The 22,469-nt window shown below is 42.8% G+C and overlaps 1 protein-coding gene across 2 annotated transcripts; it reads left to right on the top strand.

Moving 5' to 3' along the window:
• The first annotated feature begins 4,409 nt into the window (after positions 1-4,409).
• On the top strand, positions 4,410-22,469 carry LOC144501972 (uncharacterized). Of its 2 annotated transcripts, none has more exons than XM_078225996.1 (4): positions 4,410-4,535; positions 4,890-4,980; positions 17,605-17,734; positions 21,819-22,469. In XM_078225996.1, exons 2-4 carry the CDS (start codon positions 4,896-4,898, stop codon positions 22,072-22,074), a joined length of 471 nt encoding a protein of 156 aa, XP_078082122.1. In that variant the 5' UTR covers positions 4,410-4,535; positions 4,890-4,895; the 3' UTR covers positions 22,075-22,469. The 2 variants fall into 2 exon arrangements, with proteins under 2 accessions (XP_078082122.1, XP_078082123.1); XM_078225997.1 differs by having other exon boundaries at positions 4,515-4,726.

Here is a 22,469-nt window from a genome sequence, read left to right as displayed (position 1 = left end):
AGATGGTTCCTGTGCAATGGCTAATGTATAGAGAGTGAAACAAACTGCTGCATGGGAAGTCAAGAATGCCAAGTGCTAGGTAGGGTACCCATGATATTCAGATACATTGAGGGGGGGTGATCCAATGTCTTAAAGACTATGGAATAGTTTGACGGGATCGATAATGTATTAGTTGTTTCCACTTTTGGGGAAACCAGAATGAGAGGCCAGAAACATAAGATAATCATTAACAAATTCCAAAGAGAATTCAAGAAAAGCCACATTAACTTGAGCTTGGTTAGCATGTAGAACTTGCTATCACAAGGAGTAGTTGAGGTGAATATTGGAAGCATTTATGGCAGCTCAAGATAAAACACAAGGAGAACGGAATAGAAGGATATGGTGATGCGGTTAGAGTCATAGAGGTTTACAGCATGGAAACAGGTCCTTCAGCACAACTTGTCCTTGCCACCCTTTTTTTTAACAACTAAGCTAGTCCCACTTGCCCACGTTTGGCCCATATCCCTCAATAGCTATCTTACTCATGTAACTATCTAAACGCTTCTTAAAAAACAAAATTGTACCTGCCTCTACTACTACCTCTGGCAGCTTGTTCCAGACACTCACCACCCACTGTGTGAAAAAATTGCCCCTCTGGACCCTTTTGTATCTCTCCCCTCTCACATTAAACCTATGCCCTCTAGTTTTAGACTCCCCTACCTTTGGGAAAAGATATTGACTATCTAGCTGATCTATGTCTCTCATTATTTTACAGATTTCTATAAGATCACCCCTAAGCCTCTTACGCTCCAGAGAAAAAAGTCCCAGTCCATCCAGCCTTTCCTTATAACTCATATAGAAAGAATGATGAATATGGGGAGGTCCATCTGAAGCATAAACATCAGCATGTACCTGTTGGGTTCAATGGCCTGTTTCTAAGCTATAAATAGTTAGTGGGTACTTAGTGATTAATTAAGGCTTATTCCGATCCACCCATGAGTTGTGAATGAGTTGAGGAAGAAGAGCTGGTTGACACAAAAATAGCACTTGGGTCTTCACAATGTCATAGGACCTCAATCAAACACATTTACTGGGCACTCGCCAGGCTCTGAGTGGAAGTATTGACTGTCTTATGGTGAATTGGATATTCACGATGGACAGATATCATGCAGAAAGTTGACACATTCTTGGAAGATGTATGTCTCACTAATGTCCTGTCCGTGCTAACCGAGAGGGTAAGGAGATGGAAATTGGCTTTGAAAAGTTACGACTAAGTGTTGTCTTCAGGTGAAGTAATATTAAAAGAGAGGGGATAATTGGCCCACAACACACTGAAATAATTTAGTGCCCATTTTAAAAATACATTCTGTCCTTATTTGTACATTGCTATTACAAATTACTATGTGCATATCTTATTTTTTGAAAAACCACCTATACAAACATGTAATTCTGTAATTACACTCTCCATTGGTGATACCATTGCAGACAAAAATGACAAGACATGCTGCAGGCATTAGATTTTTTAATATACTATCTAGATTATTTCATGTTATTACAGTTGCTATCGTTTCTCCTTGAAAGCAAGAACTATGGAAATATCCTTAGGGCAAGAGTTTATACAGAGTGTGGTAAGGAAGTTAATTCAAGTGTCCTGATGTAAAATGGATAACAAAACCAGATAACTCTGTGCATTATAACTCCTTCAAATAATATGAAGCAGCTGCCATGTCAATGTAGTAATGAAGGGGCATGGTACTGTCAGATGTATCATCTTTCAGGTGGGATCTTAAATTGAGACATTGTCTGCTTTTTCAGGTGGGTGTAAAAGATCCCATGACACGATTTTGAAGGAAACCAGGGGAGTTCTCCTGATCCATATTTATCCCCAATATCACAAAATACAGATTATGTGGCTATTATCATATTGCGGCTTGTGGTACTTCACTAAGTGCAAATTGACTGCCGATGACAATACATGCAATATATTCCATTGACTGTAATGTGCTCTGGGATGGTCTGAGGCTGTGAAAGATACAAACTTAATACACATTCTCTCTTTCATATGACATTTAAAATGTGTCAACATATTAAGTTTATGCTTGGGATTCTATGAGCTGTATGTTGTCAGCTTTATGTGAGGAATGTAAATCATCAGACAAATCTGCCGACAGATGGCTACCTGTTTTAAAGGAAGTGATTAGCCAGTGGCACGGAGGGAAGTCATTACATATACTTACTTGTTAATCGCTTCAGCAATATGCTCATATCTTTGAAATATTAGGGCGTGTAAATCTTCCAGATGTCTGTCAGACATTCCAGGGTCTTGATGGATCCACACGATTTGGAATCCAAATCAGATGTCAAATGCAATCAGCCCACCGAGATGACCAGAAGTCTGCCGCATTGACTAATGGTTAAACTGATTAATAATCACAAGAACATTCCCTGTCTAGAGAACAAACTGCTTTGAATGTGACATGTTCCAGCCTTCTTGGATTAGTGCAAGTGGTGATAATTATCCCTGCTCTCCAGTTCCCCGTCTCATTGCCTGCACGTGTGCTGTGGCAATGGGAGACTCTTTTAATTTATCCCTGAATTTACCCGCATTATGTTCATAGGAATATAGGAATTAGGAGCAGGAGTGGGCCATTCAGCCCTTCAAACCTGCTCCACATTTCAATAAGATCATGGCTAATCTGGTTGTGACCTCAATTTCACTCTACTGTCTGCCCCCCATAACCCTTGACTTCCCTTCATAAAGAGACTGTTAAAGGCATTTGGAAAGGACACTAAGGTTTTGGACTTTTGTTATTATGAGGACACTTGCAAGTGTTGTGTAAGTCAAATAGCTGACAACAGATTATATACTTGTATTATTTGCTTCTCTATAAATTTATATAAACACGATTGACAGTTTTAGCCTGAAGAACACGTTCTCTTCATGTTTTCTACCCTTCAGGAGCACATGGTGAGAAGAACAGCTGGATTTCCACTACTCAACACTAAATGAAAAGGTGAAGAGCAGTAATTTTTTTCAATGTGCCAGAGTCATAGGGTTGTAAGTTTCTGAACACAGGAGATGCAGGTGTGCTTTTCACTATGAATTGAAGGCAAAGAGCATCGGTTGAAAGTGCGAACCTTAACAATAATGTCTTTAATGCATTGTTTCCTTGGCTGCAGTGTGTGAGGATTCTTTTCCATATTCTCCAGGAACACAGGAACCATGAGGCTAAATCAAGCAAAAGCAAATCACAAATTCTTATCAAAAGAGATTTCCAAAAAGTTACTTCAGGGGGTTTTCCCCAAGTCCAACAGGATCAGCATGTTCTCATTTAAAGCACCTTTAACATAAATCATTCCAAGGTACTTTATAGCAACATTATAAAGCAAAAGTTAACACCAAGCCATGTAAAGGGATGATAGGGCGGATGATCAAAAGTGCAGACAGAGGAGGCAGGATTTTAGGAGGATTTAAAAGGAGGAAAGAGTGATACAGATAGGGAGGGAATTCCAGTGCTTAGGATATCATAAATCACAAATTGAGGCAAAGTCACCAATAGTGGATTCAGGATGTGGATCAGAATTGGAGGTTGGAGGAGATTGCAGAGATAGGGAGGGATGTGGCCATTGAGGAATTGGAAAATAAGGATGATCATTTCATAATTGAGGTGCTGCTTAAGTGGGAACCAATAGGAGTAAGTGGGCACAGCAGTGAATGGTGAAAATGGTGCGAGGGCAGGGGCAGCAGAGTGTTGGGTTGACTTCAGTTTTCGACAGGGCATGCTGAATAAGATCAGCAAGCAGTATGTTGGAATAGTCAAGTCTAAAGGTAACAAAAGCAATAGATCGATGAGTTTGATGTTATTCCTATTGTATTGAATATTCTGAGTCATGAGGATTTTATTAATAGTAAGGGATGGCATGGTGGCACAGTGCTTATCACTGCTGCCTCACAGCGCCAGGGACCCAGGTTCGATTCCCAACTTAGATCACTGTCTGTGCGGAGTCTGCACGTTCTCCCCATGTCTGTGCGGGTTTCTTCTGCGTGCTTCGATTTCCTCCCACAGTCTAAAAAGACGTGCTGGTTAGGTGCATTGGCCAGGCTAAATTCTCCCTCAATGTACCCGAACAGGTGCCGGAGTGTGGCTACTAGGGGATTTTCACAGTAACTTGATTGCAGTGTTTATGTAAGCCTACTTGTGACACTAATAAATAAACTCAAACTTAATGCTACCTCACAGCATGTTTCAGATCTGTTGACCAAGCTCAGATTATATTTTCCCCCTTGGTTTATAGGGACGGTTTATTAATGCTGGAATTAATTTCCAAAGAGCTGTAAGAAACATTGCCTCGGTACTTGGCCCTTTGGAGACACGTGTTTCATCTCTTTTCCAGTGGGTATATTAACATTGGCGACCCTCCATCTGAATAGAGGAAACAAAGCAGGGGGAGTGCCTGACTCGGGCAGAGAGGAGCCGGGACTGGTGCAGCTCACAGAAGCCCCAGGGAAAGAGATCTGCAATTAACTCCCTGACATCTTCTCAGTGGGAGCCGGGGTTTGTTTGTGATTTACTTGCAGGGGGCTGTCATTATTTGCCAGCTATTTTGTTTTTAAAAAAACAGTTTAGTGGTGGCGAGAGAAGAATTACAGAGCAGAACCGTGCTATTCAAATAAGTTCCCTTTCTTTAAAAAAAAATTTCAAAGGTGGAATAATTAAAGGGCAGACTTTCGGGGGAGTTCTGAAAGGTGAAGGTGATTGAGTTCGGTTCACGGTGCGGGGAGGCGCTCGGTTTTAGTCAATGTTAATTTGCTGACTGGCGATCCTGTATGAGTGTGGCGAAGCGATTGAGAGAGAGAGATCAGACACAGTTTGAACCGAGCTGTTCCCCCCTCTCTCACACACACACAGGGACAGATGGAAAAGTTGCTATTCCTGCTTCTGCTGTTGGCCATAGTCGCCTCCGCCCGAAGGAGCCGAGAATGGGACTACAGATCAGATGGTAAGAGACATCTCACTGTCAACTTTTACAGAGCAGTGGCAGTGCTGTGGGGGTAGTCATTTTCCTCTGACTCTGTGCAGCGGAAATGTTAGTCCCAGAACAAAAAGACACGAGCAATTGAATAACTTCACCCTCACACCGCTGTGGGAGGGAACTGGAAATTGGTAACATTGGTATCACCAAAATCCTTTAATGTAAGGATTCCTCCTGTGGGTGGATTTCGAAATAGGGTTAAAGAAATATTAAAGAGGGGTCATTCGTCAGGTCTGCTTTGGAATACCAAGAAAATGAATCAAAATGTAATGTATTTTATTTTTGTGTTATTGTAGTTTAGTAATGAGCAGAATGGGAACATTGAACATGGGACTACTGGCATAAACATTGAGGAGGTTAGAGCAAGTGTGTCTTAGCAGACTACTGTTCTGCACTCCCCATGCTATTCGATAGGGATTGGGCACTTACGATAAGGATTAAAATAAATTAGATATCTTTAAAATCTCAATATCCAGATCTGCATAATTTTCATAATTTTATGCGGATCCCTTTTAAAACGGGAGGGAGTTCACACATTGAAGAAAAAACACCATGTGTCTGCTCATTTAGTCCTTGAGGGGCGAATGCTAATCTTATTGCCAACTGTGATGCTAATTAGAAGTGAAAAATCATTTACAGTTCCAATTTGCTACATATTTAGGACTTAATAGGATAACCCCCATAGTATGCAATACATAGACTAATGCAACATCAATATGATTAAGCAGAATGTCAGGCTGGTAGCATGTGGGTTCTCCCCTCTGATTACCCACATACTGAATTTAAGAGGTATCAAGTGGAGGTGAGGATCTTCTTTAACTGAACTGGGAGAGTAGATTTGTTGGATAAGCCTTCCAGTGAGTTATGTTTGGCAGACAATTTACTTCAAAATAAATAATTACAATTAGACTTTATTTTAATTCATATTATCTGAGCTATTGCCTCACAGCGCCAAGGACCTGGGTTCAATTCCCGGTTTGGGTCGCTGTCCGTGTGGAGTCTGCATGATCTCCCCGTGTCTGCGTGGGTTTCCTCCCACAGTCCAAAAGACGTGCTGGTTAGGTGCATTGGCCAGGCTAAATTCTCCCTCAGTGTACCCGAACAGGCGCCGGAGTGTGGCGACTAGGGGATTTTCACAGTAGCTCCATTGCAGTGTTAATGTAAGCCTACTTGTGACTAATAAATAAACTTTGAGTCAAGCTGGCTGTATCAACAGTATTATTATGGTTTTCCTGGTATTTTAATGTTGAACAAAACTTTGCACTTAAAAGTCCACGTGGTTTTGTTAAAGTTATTCCTGTTAAAATCACCTTTTTTGAGTTGATCTTAATAAACCCCACACCGCTGCCTGAAATGTAATAGTTGCAGCATTTATTATAAACTCTTTGATCACGAACTAACATTTAAATTTGTTTCGGATTTACTTGTTATGGCTGCATAATTTGTTTTTCTTAAGTATGTGTTTAAATGTTTATTCGGTCGAGAGTTAAGACCCAGCAACCAACTGGCTAGAAAGTTGTCTAACATGTACAGAATGAAAAACAGATTTGTTTTTTTAAATGGATTTGTTTTGATTTGGATTTTCAAAGCTTTAGGAGCTAAGAGTTGACATGTAATGCCACGGTGTGTGAAATATTATTACATTAATTTCTAATCTTGTGTTCTATTTATCTGGCAGCAGGTCCAATGCTAATTTTGCACCCCTCTAGATCCTGAACTCAGGGAAATTTTCAGTAATAAAAAAATACATTTCAATGTATGCTCCATCCCTAAAAAGTATTTGAAATTTTCTGATATGAGACATGCTGTCGAAGCTTTCAATTTTGTACTCATCAGGACAAATTTGCAAGAATACCAAATCTCAAAGAATCAAAGAAACCCTACAGTGCAGAAGGAGGTCATTTGGCCCATCAAGTCTGCACCGACAACAATCCCACCCAGAACATATCGCCACAGTCCTACGTATTTACCCTGCTACTCTCCCTGACACTAAGGGGCAATTTATCATGGCCAATCCACTTAACCCGCACATCTTTGGAGTGTGGGAGGAAACCAGAGCCCCCGGAGGAAACCCACGCAGACACAGGGAGAAAACTCCGCACAGACAGTGACCCAAGTCCGGAATTGAACCTGGGTCCCTGGCACTGTGAGGCAGCAATGCTAACCACTGTGCCACTGTGCCGCCCATGGTGAGAAAGGAAACAACAATTTATACTGCCTGAGAAGAGAGCACTGGCTGGCATGATCATGGTTTTGGGTATTGGTTGGAGGATAAACGTTGGTCAAGACTGGAAGAAATCCCCTTTTCATCTTCAAATGGTGCCACAGGATCTTTTACAATATCTGAGAGGGCAGACTCAGCTTAACACCTCATCTGCAAAATGACACCTCCAAGACTGCAGCACTCCCCCGATGCTCTGGGAATGTGGGGGTGCGGGGTAATCAAAATATGTTGGCTAACTGAGATGTAAGGTGACTTCCCCGTTTTCATTCAGTGAGAAAACTCCAGGATGATCGTGTAGCAATTGAGGTCTCGAGAGTTGCATGAACGTGTAAATCTAGTGAGTGGTGCTGAGGGGAGATTGCACTGTAGAACAATGGGAGGCTGAGGCTGGGGCACCAGGACAGGTCGCTCATAACCATTACCAGTAGGCGCGATCTTACCTGCCGTTCATGCCACACTCCGGCTACAGCAAGGTCGGCACATTTGGTGGCCAGCCAAATCTCCGTTCACTGCAGCGGGATGGGAAAATCCCGCTGGCATGAACGGTGATAAGATTTCCAGCCAGTGAGTTTCACAAACCCGGTCAAAGAACAGATCCGACCTCGAAATATCAGTTAATAGAGAGAGACGGATAACAAAATGTTACTGCACTGCACTGCATTGTTGGCATGGATTGTGCGCTTAGGTTTTGGAAGTGGGGTTTCTGCTAACTCGAAGATGAATGCGATACCTCTGTCCGTAACCCTGAGGCTCTCAAACAAGCCACAGAAACCAATTCAAATCTTTCTTATTTCTTTTCATCTGGAAGTACTCCATGTGCAACCCATGCAGGAAAAGTCAAACCTTAATTGTGATCCTTTATGTGATTATTCAAGGAAAAATGTATAAAGACCAATCTGAGTAGTTTCACTGCTTTCAAGTTTTATCTTAATGGTTTGACATGTGTGTGTAAAACAGGAAAACCCCCAGGGTCAGGTCATGATGTGAAGGCAGAGGTAGTGGCTCAATCAATCCTTTATAATCAAATTGTAAAACAATATGGCGTAATGTGAAAGTCTCACAGGTCACCTTGGCATCATCAGTTCAGAGTCCACCACATGAAGAATCCAATACTTTACTTCATGATGGGGCAAACCCCATCTGTAGCCAGGTGACTGAGCAATTTTGTCCCCACTGCTTGTCAATGCAATGAAACCAATGGCAGGTATAAGAGTACCACAAGGTGTAGGTTGACACATGTCGGACCTTAACGGCCTGGTCCATTAACATAAAACATCACTCAAACCAACAACCCCCATACCTAAAAAAATAAAGTAGTTCCTAGAAGAAAATGTCCATTCACTTAATCTGCAGAGTGCAACCTCTATTTCGCCAGTATAATTAGAAGAAAAGCACTGAACAATGTAGAGGCCAAAATTCCTCTTGTATTTAGCACAACGCAACTTAAATTCAACAGCAGTCGACTGCAACGGCCACAAGCTAAACCAGGATCTGAATACTCCGGAACTCCAGTTTTGCAGAGGCTTCCATAAAACAAAGTAAAGTTTCATCAGAGATTAACAAACCCAGGGTAGGGGCTTCTTGTCCTGTGGCTTTAGTCTTGCAGCAGAGCATGGTTGGAGGCTATTACTCTGTGAGAAAGAGCTTTGTGGTCCCCTGGATTGAGGTGGTTCTGGCCAGGACCTTGAGGATTGAAGGGACAATTCTATTAGTATCTCTGAAACTGCAGAAGAACTCTGCCATGGTTTATCAGAGCACTGTAAGTCTAAAACTTAACAATTAATTTAAAGCTGAGGTGACATTATTTCAGTAAGGAAGAACCAGTCTGTCATTAACTTGGATATTCGATTGGATCTGATGAGTATCGACCCCATGCCACTAAATTGGGTTTAAATTTAAATCATTTTAATTGATTGCCATTCCACTGAAACAATGAGTCAATTCTGATTCAAGTTTCTAGTGTCTTTGCTTCAAAAGAACAAACAAATCCAGCTTAAAAGTGGCCAAGTTTGAGCACTTGCTTTTTTTAAAACAAGCAACCACACCTTTGTTATTGCCTGGTTTGTAGACATGGGCTGATAGCGAGACAAACTGCTTCACCTCCTGACACCTGGAGTATGATCGTAATTCTTTAGTATTTTTCTACGGATGGGAGTAAAATCTTAGTTTCGGTGTTGCTGCTGAGCTTGAGTGAGGTTTTACTGTTACCATGTCCTCTTGGCTTACTGTGCCTTGATGAGGCTTTGCTTCTGCTATGGCACACTTGAGATAGTCGGTAAAGTTGAACTGCAAATGGTTTATTAAGAACAATTTACAAAGACATGGTCTTCAGGACACAGACTGTTCTGTGCTTATCTCTCTTTGAGCCTCTTAGTCACATAACTCCTGGAGCCAGGATCTTTTGGCCCCGCCATGGTGTGTCGCCCTCGGGCAAATGGGGTGGTCCATTTAAATTGCGGTTTACTTCAGTGGGGCTGTAATATCCCACTGGGCAAGAGGGCTTGTAAAATCATGGCCCTGATGTCACAGTTACATTGTTAAAGGAGTGGCCCAGTGGTTAGCACTGCTGTCTCACAACACCAGGGTCCGGGTTCGATTCCGGCCTTGGGTCACTGTATGTATGGAGTTTGCACATTCTCCCCATGTCTTCGTAGTTTTCCTATGGGTGCTCCGGTTTCCTCCCACAGTCCAAAAATGTGTAGGTTAGGTGGATTGGCCATGATAAATTGCCCCATAGTGTCCCAAGATGTGTAGGTTGGGAGATTAGCGGGGTAAATGTGTGGCATTACAGAGATAGGATAGGGCAGGGAGTGGGCCTGGGTAAGAGGCTGTCAGAGAGTCAATGCAGGCTCGATGGGCTGAATGGCCTCCTTCTGCACTGTTGGAATTCCATAATTTTATGAATATCATCATGACCTTATTAACATCACCATTAACTCGTTATTCTACAATGTTTTCCCCCCATAGTCAAACGTAGAAATATACACCAAATTAGCCAGGATCTGAAAGACATAAACATTTAGGGTGGCATTTCCCAGTCCTTGATGCTGTTCGGGTCCTATTGAAGGCAATCCCTCTGTGGCTGGTGGTGGGCCAGGCGAGCCACGCAAAATGGCGTAAACATCAATGGAACCGCTGGAGCAGAGAAAGCACTGAAATAAAAGCATGGTGGCACAGTGGTTAGCACTGCTGCCTCACAGCGCCAAGGTCCCAGGTTCAATTCCCGGCTTGGGTCACCGTCTGTGTGGAGTTTTCACATTCTCCCCGTGTCTGTGTGGGTTCCCTCCGGGTGCTCCGATTCCCTCCCACAGTCCAAAGATGTGCAGGTTAGGTTGATTGGCCATGCTAAATTGCTCCTTAGTGTCAGGGGGACTAACAGGGTAAATTTGTGGGGTCACGGGGATAGGGGCTGGGTGGGATTGTTGATGGTGTAGGCTTGGTGGCCGAATGGCCTCCTTCTGCACTGCAGGGATGCTATGATCTTCTATTCTATGTTCAATGAATGGGAAGATCCCACCAGCAGCCATGGTGAGCCATCTCCACCATGAGAATACATGCTGCTGGCAGGGGAGGGGGGGGAATCTCTCCCTCTGTGTGGAACCTTTCTCTATAAACTTTTCCACACTTTTCACTAGCTCTGATTGATTCCTGCCCCCTTCAGAAAGGCTAATATCTTCCCGAAAAGATGAGAGGTGAATGCTTTGAAAAGTGAAAATGTCTCTACCAGGACTTGAGCTGTCCCACAGTCTGACTGACTTGAAGCTTGCCCTTGCTTTTTGCTTTAGTTAGTAGCAGGCAATGCAAGTTCCAGATGGCTTGAATAGATGAAAAGGTTAAAGTGCACGAGGGGAATGCTTTCAATTTCTACCTGGGTTGTTTTTAGTTTTTAAAGAAGGAAGATGGACCTATTGGCTAAACAGAATATCACATTCCTGAAAAGGAGTCCAGCAGCTCTCTGGAATTTAATCTCATTTCAGGTTGCATTTGCTGATCTTTTTCTGGGACAGGTTGGTGCATAAACTGCTCGTTTGGGCCAAGTTGCCTCCGCTTTTAATATAGTGCAGCTGGAAGATTGTGCTTTATGTCTGAAGTCGACCATCATTCTTCAACATCTGTTTAAAAAAAAAAGTTGAATCCTTGAAGCTGCTCTAACCCATTCACTGCACCTACACTTTGTAATCACATCCATGTGACATTCCTGTGTGTCATGGAAAATCCAGGAGGCTAAATACCTTGTTTGATTTTCATTCTGTCCCCCTCAAAAAGGCTTTTCCTTTTCTTCTCGAAAGCTTGCTCCCTGCCTTCAATCTTAGATAATCAGGTCGACAGTAGCAGAGGTACATTGTGTTTCCAGATTCAAATGGAAGTATTTTGATGGACCGTAAGCAGTTTCATGCAAGACTGGGGAAGCAGGTGAAGATTTTTTTAAAAAAAGACCAAGCATATAAAAGAACAAAGAACAAAGAAAATTACAGCACAGGAACAGGCCCTTCGGCCCTCCAACCTGCACCAACCATGCTGCCTGACTTAACTAAAACCCCCTACCCTTCCCATCCTATTCATATACCTGTCAAGACGCCCCTTAAAAGTCACTACCGTACCCGCTTCCACTACCTCCCCCGGCAACGAGTTCCAGACACCCACTACTCTCTGTGTAAAACATCTGCCTCGTACATCTCCTTTAAACCTTGTCCCTCGCACCTTAAACCTGTGCTCCCTAGTAATTCACTCTTCCACCCTGGGAAAAAGATTCTGACTATCCACTCTGTCCATGCCTCTCATAATCTTGTAGACTTCTATCAGGTCTCCCCTCAACCTCCGCCACTCCAGTGAGAACAAACCAAGTTTCTCCAACCTCTCCTCATAGCTAATGCCCTCCATATCAGGCAACATCCTGGTAAATCTTTTCTGTACCCTCTCCAAAGCCTCCACATCCTTCTGGTAGTGTGGCGACCAGAATTGAACACTATATTCCAAGTGCGGCCTCACTAAGGTTCTATAAAGCTGCAACATGACTTGCCAATTTTTAAACTCAATGCCCCAGCCGATGAAGGCAAGCGTGCCGTATGCCTTCTTGATTACCTTCTCCACCTGCGTTGCCACTTTCAGTGACCTGTGTACCTGTACACCCAGATCCCTTTGCCTATCAATACTCTTAAGGGTTCTGCTATTTACTGTATATTTCCCATCTGTATTAGACCTTCCAAAATGCATTACCTCACATTTGCCCGGATTAAGCTCCATCTGCCATCTCTCCGCCCAAGTCTCCAACTGATCTATATCCTGCTGTATCCTCTGATGGTCCTCATCATTATCTGCAAATCCACCAACCTTTGTGTCGTCCGCAAACTTACTAATCAATCCAGTTACATTTTCCTCCAAATCATTTATATATATTACAAACAGCAAAGGTCCCAGCAATGATCCCTGAGGAACACCACTTGTCACAGCCTTCCATTCAGAAACACACCCTTCCACTGCTACCCTCTGTCTTCTTTGACCGAGCCAGTTTTGTATCCACCTTGCCAGCTCACCTCTGATCCCATGCGACTTCACCTTCTGCACCAGTCTGCCATAAGGGATCTTGTCGAAGGCCTTACTGAAGTCCATGTAGACAACATCCACTGCCCTACCCTCGTCAATCATCTTCGTCACTTCCTCGAAAAACTCGATCAAGTTCACGAGACACGACCTCCCCTTCACAAAACCATGTTGCCTCTCACAAATACGTCCACTTATTTCCAAGTGGGAATAAATCCTGTCTCGAAGAATCCTCTCCAATAATTTCCCCACCACTGATGTAAGACTCACCGGCCTGTAATTACCTGGATTATTCTTGCTACCCTTCTTAAACAAAGGAAAAACTTTGGCTATTTTCCAATCCTCTGGGACCTCCCTTGTAAGAAGTTTAACAACACCAGGTTAAAGTCCAACAGGTTTATTTGGTAGCAAAAGCCACACAAGCTTTCGGAGCTCTTAGCCCCTTCTTCAGGTGAGTGGGAATTCTGTTCACAAACAGAGCTTATAAAGACACAGACTCAAATTACATGAATAATGGTTGGAATGCGAATACTTACAACTAATCCAGTCTTTAAGAAACGAAACAATGGGAGTGGAGAGAGCATCAAGACAGGCTAAAAAGATGTGTATTGTCTCCAGACAAGACAGCCAGTGAAACTCTGCAGGTCCACGCAACTGTGGGAGTTACAAATAGTGTGACATGAACCCAATATCCCGGTTGAGGCCGTCCTCGTGTGTGCGGAACTTGGCTATCAGTTTCTGCTCAGCGACTCTGCGCTGTCGTGTGTCGCGAAGGCCGCCTTGGAGAACGCTTACCCGAATATCAGAGGCTGAATGCCCGTGACCGCTGAAGTGCTCCCCAACAGGAAGAGAACAGTCTTGCCTGGTGATTGTCGAGCGGTGTTCATTCATCCGTTATCGCAGCGTCTGCATAGTTTCCCCAATGTACCATGCCTCGGGACATCCTTTCTTGCAGCGTATCAGGTAGACAACGTTGGCCGAATTGCAAGAGTATGTACCGTGTACCTGGTGGATGGTACACTCCCTTGTAGCCAGTGAGGATACAAAGATTTCTCTCAAGGCCCCAGCAATTTCCTCCCTTGCCTCTCTCACTATTCTGGGGAATATCCCATCAGGGCCTGGGGACTTGTCTACCTTAATGTTTCTCAAGAACCCCAATACCTCCTCCTTTTTGATCTCAAAATGACTCAAACTATCTACACATCTTTTCCCTGACTCATCACCCACCAAGTCCTTCTCTTTGGTGAATACTGACGCACAGTACTCATTTAATACCTCGCCCATTTCCTCTGGCTCCACGCATAGATTCCCTCCCTTGTCCTTGAGTGGGCCAACCCTCTTCCTGGCTACCTCTTGCTCTTTATATATGTATAAAAAGCCTTGGGATTTTCCTTAATTCTGCTGGCCAATGCTTTTTCATGACCCCTTTTAGCCCTTCTTACTCCTTGCTTAAGTTTCTTTCTACTTTCCTTGTATTCCACACTAGCCTCCTAGCTTTGACAAATGCTTTCTTTTTCTCTTTGACTAGGCTCCCAATATCTCTCGTTATCCAAGGTTCCCAAAATGTGCCATACTTATCCTTCATCCTTACAGGAATGTGCTGGTCCTGAATCCCTATCAACTTACACTTGAAAGCCTCCCACATGCCAGATGTTGATTTGCCCTCAAACATCTGCCCCCAATCTACATTCTTCAGTTCCTGCCTAATATTGTTGTAATTAGCCTTCCCCCAATTTAGCACCTTAACTTGAGGACTACACTTATCTTTATCCATCAGTACCTTAAAGCTTACTGAATTGTGGTCACTGTTCCCAAACTGCTCTTCTACTGAAACATCGACCACCTGGCCGGGCTCATTCCCCAGTACCAGGTCCAGTATGGCCTCTTCCCTAGTTGGACTATCTACATACTGTTTCAGGAAGCCCTCCTGGATGCTCCTTACAAACTCTGCCCCATCCACTCCCCTAGCACCAAGTGAGTCCCAGTCAATATAGGGGAAATTAAAATCTCCCACCACTACAACCCTGTTACTTTTACACCTTGCCAAAATCTGCCTACATATCTATCTTGAGTTGTTACATAATCATATTTGGTCTTATCCCTCGTATAATTATAATCATATTTGGTCTTATCCCTCGATAATGTTGGGCACAGTAAGAAGTCTCACAATACCAGGTTAAAGTCCAATAGGTTTATTTGGAATCACGAGCTTTCGGAGCTACCTGATGAAGGAGCAGCGCTCTGAAAGCTCGTAATTCCAAATAAACCTGTTGGACTTCAACCTGGTGTTGTGAGACTTCTTACTGTGCCCACCCATCCAACACCTGCATTTCCACATCATTGGTAATGTTGGATAACAAAAGCCTATCAATTTCAGATTGAATTTATCGACTGATTGAACATCAATCGCCATTTGTGGAAGGGAGTTGCAAACTTTAAGCTACCTGTGTGTGCAGACCGGTTTCAGACTTACACCCCTGCAAGGTCTGGTTCTAATTTTTAGATTCTGCTCCCTTGGCCCTAGACACCCCAGACAGTGAAAATACTTACTCTCTATCTACCCTACTTGTTCTCCATAACGGAACCCTGAGATTCTCGCAGAATGACAGCAAAGGGGGTCTGAAATGGAGCTTCAAGAGGGTCGGCCAATGGATTGAACCAGATCATTATTTCATACAAAGTGTGGTGGACGTTTGGAATGAACATTTGGTATGGGCAGCACAGTGGCACAATGGTTAGCACTGCTGCCTCACAGCACCAGGTGTTAAGTTTCTCAGTTGCAGTCCAGTAATAAAAGATGATGCAAGTGCAGCTTCTTCACAACTTTTACAACGCCAAACCCAACACCCAGTGCCCCCTTTATATATCCCAATGAGTATTATTAAACAATTAACATACAAATTAGATCCAAAGTGGAAGGTTGCAGTTAACCCATTTCTAACACGGGGGACCCAGGATCAATTCTAGCCTCAGGTGACTGTGTGGAGTTTGCACGCTCACCCCATGTCTGCATGGATTTCCTTCGGGTGCTCCAGTTTCCTCCCACATTGCAAAGATTTTGATTTTTGACTAGATTTATTATTGTCACATGTATTGGGATACAATGAAAAGTATTGTTTCTTGCGCGCTATACAGACAGAACATACTGTTCTAGAGTACATGGGGAGAAAGAGAGGGTACAGAATATAGCATTGCAGTCACAGTTAGGGTGTAGAGAAAGATCGGCTTAATATATGGTAGGTCCATTCTAAAGTAAAAGATGTGCAGGTTAGGTTGATTGGCCATGCTAAATTGCCCCTTATTGTCCCAAGATGTGTAGATTAGGGGGATTATCTGGATAAGTACATGGAGTTACGAGGATAGGGCCTGGGTAAAATGCTCTGTTGAAGAGTCACTGGACAATGGAGTGAATGGCCTCCTTCTGCATTGTAAGGATTCTGTGATTCTATGGCTATCTAGGGGAGTAATTGAGGCCAATAACAAGAAAGAGTTAGGCAGGCATTTAATGAGCAAATCAGTTGAGGGATTCAGGTAGCAAGGATTTATTCTGGTTTTGAACTCCAAACCTGGTTGGTCAAATGGATTATAGTCCTGTTCTGGGTCAGGATATTGGAAAGCTCGACCACATAATCCCAAAGTGCTTCCTCAGGGAGAGAAAGATGACTTTCTCTTCGTGACCACCAAGCAACCAACCTAAAGGAGTATAGCAGGAGTGCTGGCACCAGGTTACCTGTAGCGAAGTATGGCTGGGTATCACCGAAACTTCAGGCAATACAAGACTCACAAAAGCCAGTGTCCCACTTCAAAGATGTATCTTTTATTTGACCAGCGATCACTGGGAGAAATTATTGAAGAGTCCTGGACCCCTCCAGACATAGAGCAGACAGACATCTCCAATAAGTTCCAATGTATACAGTTCAAGATAGATCAATTATATACTTTTCTTATCAAATTCTCTCACCTTTCATTAACTTTGAATCAATCATCTTCAATATACATAAATCATTAAAATAACCTGGCACATACTTCAGCCAATTGCACCTTACCCTCTGATATAAAGGTATTTCATTAGTCCATAGAATCTGGATTTATCCTTCCCTTTTGGTTAACTCAACCTCCTGTATTACTTAGCAACCAGATGCCTGGCCACTAAGTTCAAAGTTAACATTCCCACAAGTTCCCCTCCAGGTCATTGCCACACCAGACTAACACATGATCCTGCGTCCATCTTATCTGGGCAGTGAATTGGTCCTATTCATGAAGTTGCCTTGAATGTTCTGCCTTTAGAAACTTTATTGATAAAGCTTGCACATTTTAAAGGTTTCATTGTTTTCTTAGAATGTGGTGCTTGTCCTTATGCCCTTTACCATCATGCCTCGCCACAATCTGCCTTTGGCTAAAGTGAACAATGATTTTTATAAAATACGTTTAGAAAGTAATTTAATATATTCAAAATATCAACATATATGTTTTAAATCATTACCTCTTGTTTAAATTTCTTACTGCATTTCACATGTGTGCAAACTGCTCCCTTGTTAGCCTATTGTTATTTACCTTAATGCTGGGAGTTCTGTCAGTATCTTAAATGTCCAATAGTTTAAAATTTTCTCTAACCTACTAGGATTTTTCTTCCTTTCCCCAACATTATCTGTCTGGCTTGACAGAGTCTCTCTTTTTGATCATATTTTCTACACATAGGCTTTAGATCACAGAACCGTTCTCTGATTCTGCGTTAAGTGAATGGGAGACTGGAATGAGTGGATCCGACCTTAGTGACCTTGTGAGAAATAATGAAACTCTAATTACATTGTGCTTTTAATCTATAGCCAAGAAAGTGAATATACGAGGATGTGCAAACCTCACCAATGTTCTGGACAACTGGAAATTTGCTATCATGACCCAGATTAAAGACTTGCTCCTGTACGATCATCAAACCGTGCTGCCAGACTATGGACGGTAAGTGTTTAGCAAAGGAAGAAATAACTTGCATTTTTGTAGAACGTTTCACAACCCCTGCCCCAAAAGCTCACAAAGCCAATGAGGTACTTTTGAAGGCTAACCAGTCACCCCGACCAGGGAAACAGGACAGCCAAGTTTTTTGCAAAGTAGCTGTCCTGGGACAGCTAGAGGAACACTCGAAGTTCACTACTGTGATGAATCACTAAGGGAAAGGAAGAGAAATGGACTCAGTCCCATTTGGGCCATTTCAGCTGGTTCTGGTGGAGGCTGCGTGTGCCCCACAGCAGACAGGAAAAGAGATGAGCTGGTGAACAGGCGCAGTAGGAGGGAAGATGAAAGGGAAAACCAACCTTGTAAAGTCAGGACTTTTGAGAGTTTCAGGATGGCCTTTTGACTTTCACTTCATCAATTTGATGACGTTAACATTAAAAGGCTCAGTTCCAATATTTATGAAGTGTTGAATGGAAGTAATAATTCAGCTTCCTGGATTTATGTTAAATATCTGTTTTTCATGATAGACATTTATATTCTTACACTTCTCAGTACTGCACATGTCAAAATACAGCTACATGTCACAGGTTGGCAAACATAGGAACATACATAGGAACAGATCCTTAGGAGCAGGACTAGATCATTCAGCCCTTTGAGGCAGCTCCACTGTTTGATAAGATCATGGGGGCTGATCTGTCTGTGGTCTCAACTCCACCTTCCTGTTTGCCTCCCCTATAACCCTTGTTTCTCTTATTGATCAACGATCTGTCCAACTCAGTCTTGAAGATATTCAATGACCCAGCTTCCACTGCTTTCTGGGGAAGAGAATTCCACAGATTAATCACACTCTAGGAGAAAAACATTCTCCTCATTTCCATCTAAAAAGGGAAACATTTTATTCACCAGTTGTGTCCCCTAGTTCTAGTCTCCCCCACAAGAAGAGACAACCTCACAGTATCACCACTTCAATAGAACATCGTAGTTTTTTTATTAGTGTCACAAATAGACTTACATTAACACTGCAATGAAGTTACTGTGAAAATCCCCTAGTCGCTCCAATCCAGTGTCTGTTCGGATATACTGAGGGAGAATTTAGCATGGCCAATGTACTTAACCTGCACATCTTTCAGACTGTGGGAGGAAACCGGAGGAAACCCACACATACACAGGGTGAACGTGCAGACTCCGCACAGACAGTAACCCAAGCTGGGAATCGAACCCAGGTCCCTGGCGGTGTGAGGCAACAGTGCTAACCACTGTGCCACTGCGCCGCCTGTGTTTCCAATAGCATTTTGAAACAGTTGGACTACTTTCAGTATCGTACTCCACATTTATTTCTACTAATATTTAAATTTACAGATTATTGATTTCATATTATAGACTGCTTTATTTAATATATGTTTTGTCAATTCCACCAGTGTAAGGCCAGGCTTTTGACTGTTGTTATTTGGTTCAATCTGATTTACTTACCAATGGATCCCGTGGATCCCGGAAGGCTAACGTAGTTGCAGCATCATTCAAACATGCGAACATCTAGAAAGATATTCAGCTGTTTTCACATTTGGTCACAATCACATTTCCCATTTATTTGGCACCGCAGATTTGTCTGTCTGACATGGCAATTTGAAAGCTACAACAAGTAAAATCACCAATCCCACTCTCGAATCCTAATTCCTCTATCACTACACAATCTATTCATGCTTTTGCGCTGTTTCTCCTCTGTTGTGAGGTGCCTGTAATGGAGGCTAAACATTCGGAACAGGATTGCCCTGCTTGAACCTATTCTTCACTAAGATCATTTGTGAGCCGTATCTCCATTCCATTTACCCACATTGGTTCCATATCTCCTGGTGCCCTTACCACAGAAGGTACCAATGTCTGAGGTCACATACCAACCAATTTAAGAACAGCTTCTTCCCTGCTGCCATCAGACTTTTGAATGTACCTGTCTTATACTAAGAACATAAGAACATAAGAAATAGGAGCAGGAGTAGGCCATCTAGCCCCTCGAGCCTGCCCCGCCATTCAATAAGATCATGGCTGATCTGACGTGGATCAGTACCACTTACCCGCCTGATCCCCATAACCCTTAATTCCCTTACCGATCAGGAATCCATCCATCCGCGCTTTAAGCATATTCAGCGAGGTAGCCTCCACCACCTCAGTGGGCAGAGAATTCCAGAGATTCACCACCCTCTGGGAGAAGAAGTTCCTCCTCAACTCTGTCTTAAACCGACCCCCCTTTATTTTGAGGCTGTGTCCTCTAGTTTTAACTTCCTTACTAAGTGGAAAGAATCTCTCCGCCTCCACCCTATCCAGCCCCCGCATTATCTTATAAGTCTCCATAAGATCCCCCCTCATCCTTCTAAACTCCAACGAGTACAAACCCAATCTCCTCAGCCTCTCCTCATAATCCAAACCCCTCATCTCCGGTATCAACCTGGTGAACCTTCTCTGCACTCCCTCCAATGCCAATATATCCTTCCTCATATAAGGGGACCAATACTGCACACAGTATTCCAGCTGCAGCCTCACCAATGCCCTGTACAGGTGCATCAAGACATCCCTGCTTTTATATTCTATCCCCCTCGCAATATAGGCTGATCTTTCTATGACTGTAAGGCTATATTCTGCACCCTCTTCTTTCCTTCTCCCCTATGTACTCTATGAACGGTATGTTTTGATAGTGTGCAAGAAACAATACTTCTCACTGTATACTGATACACGTGACAATAATAAATCAAATCAAATCAAAAGATGAAGCTTGGATTCAAAAATTCAGTGCACATTAATCACATGGTGAACAGGCATGCCTGAGATTTATTAGAGATGTGTCGTTGCCAGAGTGTACTCCATGAGGGGGGCATCGGTGTTGCCTAATCATTACAGGAAATGCCTTATTAAATCTTGTCAAACTATAGCGGTGGTTAATTTTTGTTTAAAAAGGTCTCATGAACAAATAATCGAGAAAATAGTTACAATACAATTATTGAACGGTTATATTCCTTTATCTTTTCTCCTCGCACTGAAGGCACTGTTCTCAAGACTGCCCCGGGCTTTGGTGCATGAATGTCCATTCTGGGTGCACGTGAGCCCAGGCAGCCAGGATTGGTTGGCTACCCAATAGCGGCTTGGAGCACAGCAGGAGACTGAGCATGATTCTGGTCTCATTAAGGATCCACACAGTTTGAACTGCTCGAGGAATAAATAGGAGCAGGTCCCCAGCTAATCCTTGGTATACTCCTAGTCTGAGTGTACGGAAACTAATCTGACCAATTGAGCCTAAAGTAGGGACTGAACCTGGCATTATCTGTTTGGATTAGAACCACATCATTGAAGGGGAGGTGATGGCCTAGTGGTATTAACGCTAGACTATTAATCCAGAAACTCACCTAATGTTCTGGGGACCTGGGTTCGAATCCTGCCACAGCAGATGGAGGAATTTGAATTCAGTAATAAAAAAATCTGGAATTAAGAATTTACTGAAGACCATGTCAATTGTTGGAAAATCCCATCTTGTTCACTAATGTCCTTTTAGGGAAGGAAATCTGCCATCCTTACCTGGTTTGGCTTCCGTGTAACTCCAGAGCCATAGCAATGTGGTTGACTCTCAAATGCCCACTTACAATGGCCTAGTAAACCATTCAGTTGTCACCATCATCTTCTCAACTAGGGATGGGTAATAAATGCTGGCTAGCCATGTCCGTGGCTGGGACACCATGTCCCACAAAAGAATTTTTAAAAAAGTTATCTACCAATCAGTTGAGGGAGCTATGCTTACGTTTTTACTTAATTTATTGGAAACTGAAATTCCTATTGACAATCAAATTTGGAAATCATTAATCACTGTCATCAATGATGCCCAGTCTACAGTCAGTCCATCTTTTATGTATATTTTTCCTTTTCCATCCAGCAATAATACAACTGATAAGTGAAAGGGCAAATAGCACTAATTTATTAAATATATTGCAACAAAATTCAAGTTCATTTTGACAAAGATTAAAACATTGATTTAATCCAGAGTTGTGTTTTCAGTCTCTTTCAGAATAGTAACAACACTTTTTCCCCCTTTTCCTTTGTTCCCGAGCAGGATTCACACACTTTCCGAAGCACTTGATGACCTCTACAAAGAGTTTAATGCTTTGAAAGAGAGACTGATCGAGCTGACCAACAAGTTTGAGGGAGTCGAGTTGTTTGTGGATGAGCTAAAGGCTTCCCGATATGCCACCCGCATTGGTGAGAGGCGGGTCCAGTCCACACACGAGAAGCTGGGCAGCGATGGGCCCCGCAGAACACGAGTCGTGGTCCGTAAAGTGAAGAAGCAAGTTGTCAAACCTAGCACCTAAACTCCGTCAATCTAAAACCAGACGCTGCTGATTCTTGACAAATAACTATTCGGACTTTTAAAGTTTCTTTGTGCGTTCTATCACGTGTTAGTACAATTGATGCATCTTTTGCAGAGACTTGATCAATGGGAAGTTCCTCTAAATTGGGCATTTTCTCATCCATCATTTAATGCATTCAGTATAAATAAATTTTGTGTAAGGAATGCTTTGCTAGATGGATGTTATTTCTGCCAGAATATTCCAATGTAACTGGCTTCAGCTGCAGTTACTTAAAGCGAGAATGCCTCTTACACTTCCAAGAAGTATTGTGTTCCTCTGCCAATGTTAGTCCTACCAACATACTTTCATTGTATCATATACAGTCAATAAATCTACTGTCATTGCTGTTGAATAGA

Source organism: Mustelus asterias, chromosome 12 (genome assembly GCF_964213995.1).
Source record: "Mustelus asterias chromosome 12, sMusAst1.hap1.1, whole genome shotgun sequence".
In the NCBI taxonomy this organism is placed as follows: domain Eukaryota; kingdom Metazoa; phylum Chordata; class Chondrichthyes; order Carcharhiniformes; family Triakidae; genus Mustelus; species Mustelus asterias.
The sequence above is the reverse complement of the archived record's forward strand: the minus strand, read 5'-3'. Positions and strand labels throughout refer to the sequence as shown.

Bases quoted from the DNA above. Each gene is read 5' to 3' on its own strand.
- LOC144501972 (XM_078225996.1), top strand. From the start codon at position 4,896: ATGGAAAAGTTGCTATTCCTGCTTCTGCTGTTGGCCATAGTCGCCTCC. The intron at 4,981-17,604 runs GTAAGAGACATC...TTTAATCTATAG, and splicing joins ATGGGACTACAGATCAGATG to CCAAGAAAGTGAATATACGA. The intron at 17,735-21,818 runs GTAAGTGTTTAG...GTTCCCGAGCAG, and splicing joins GTGCTGCCAGACTATGGACG to GATTCACACACTTTCCGAAG.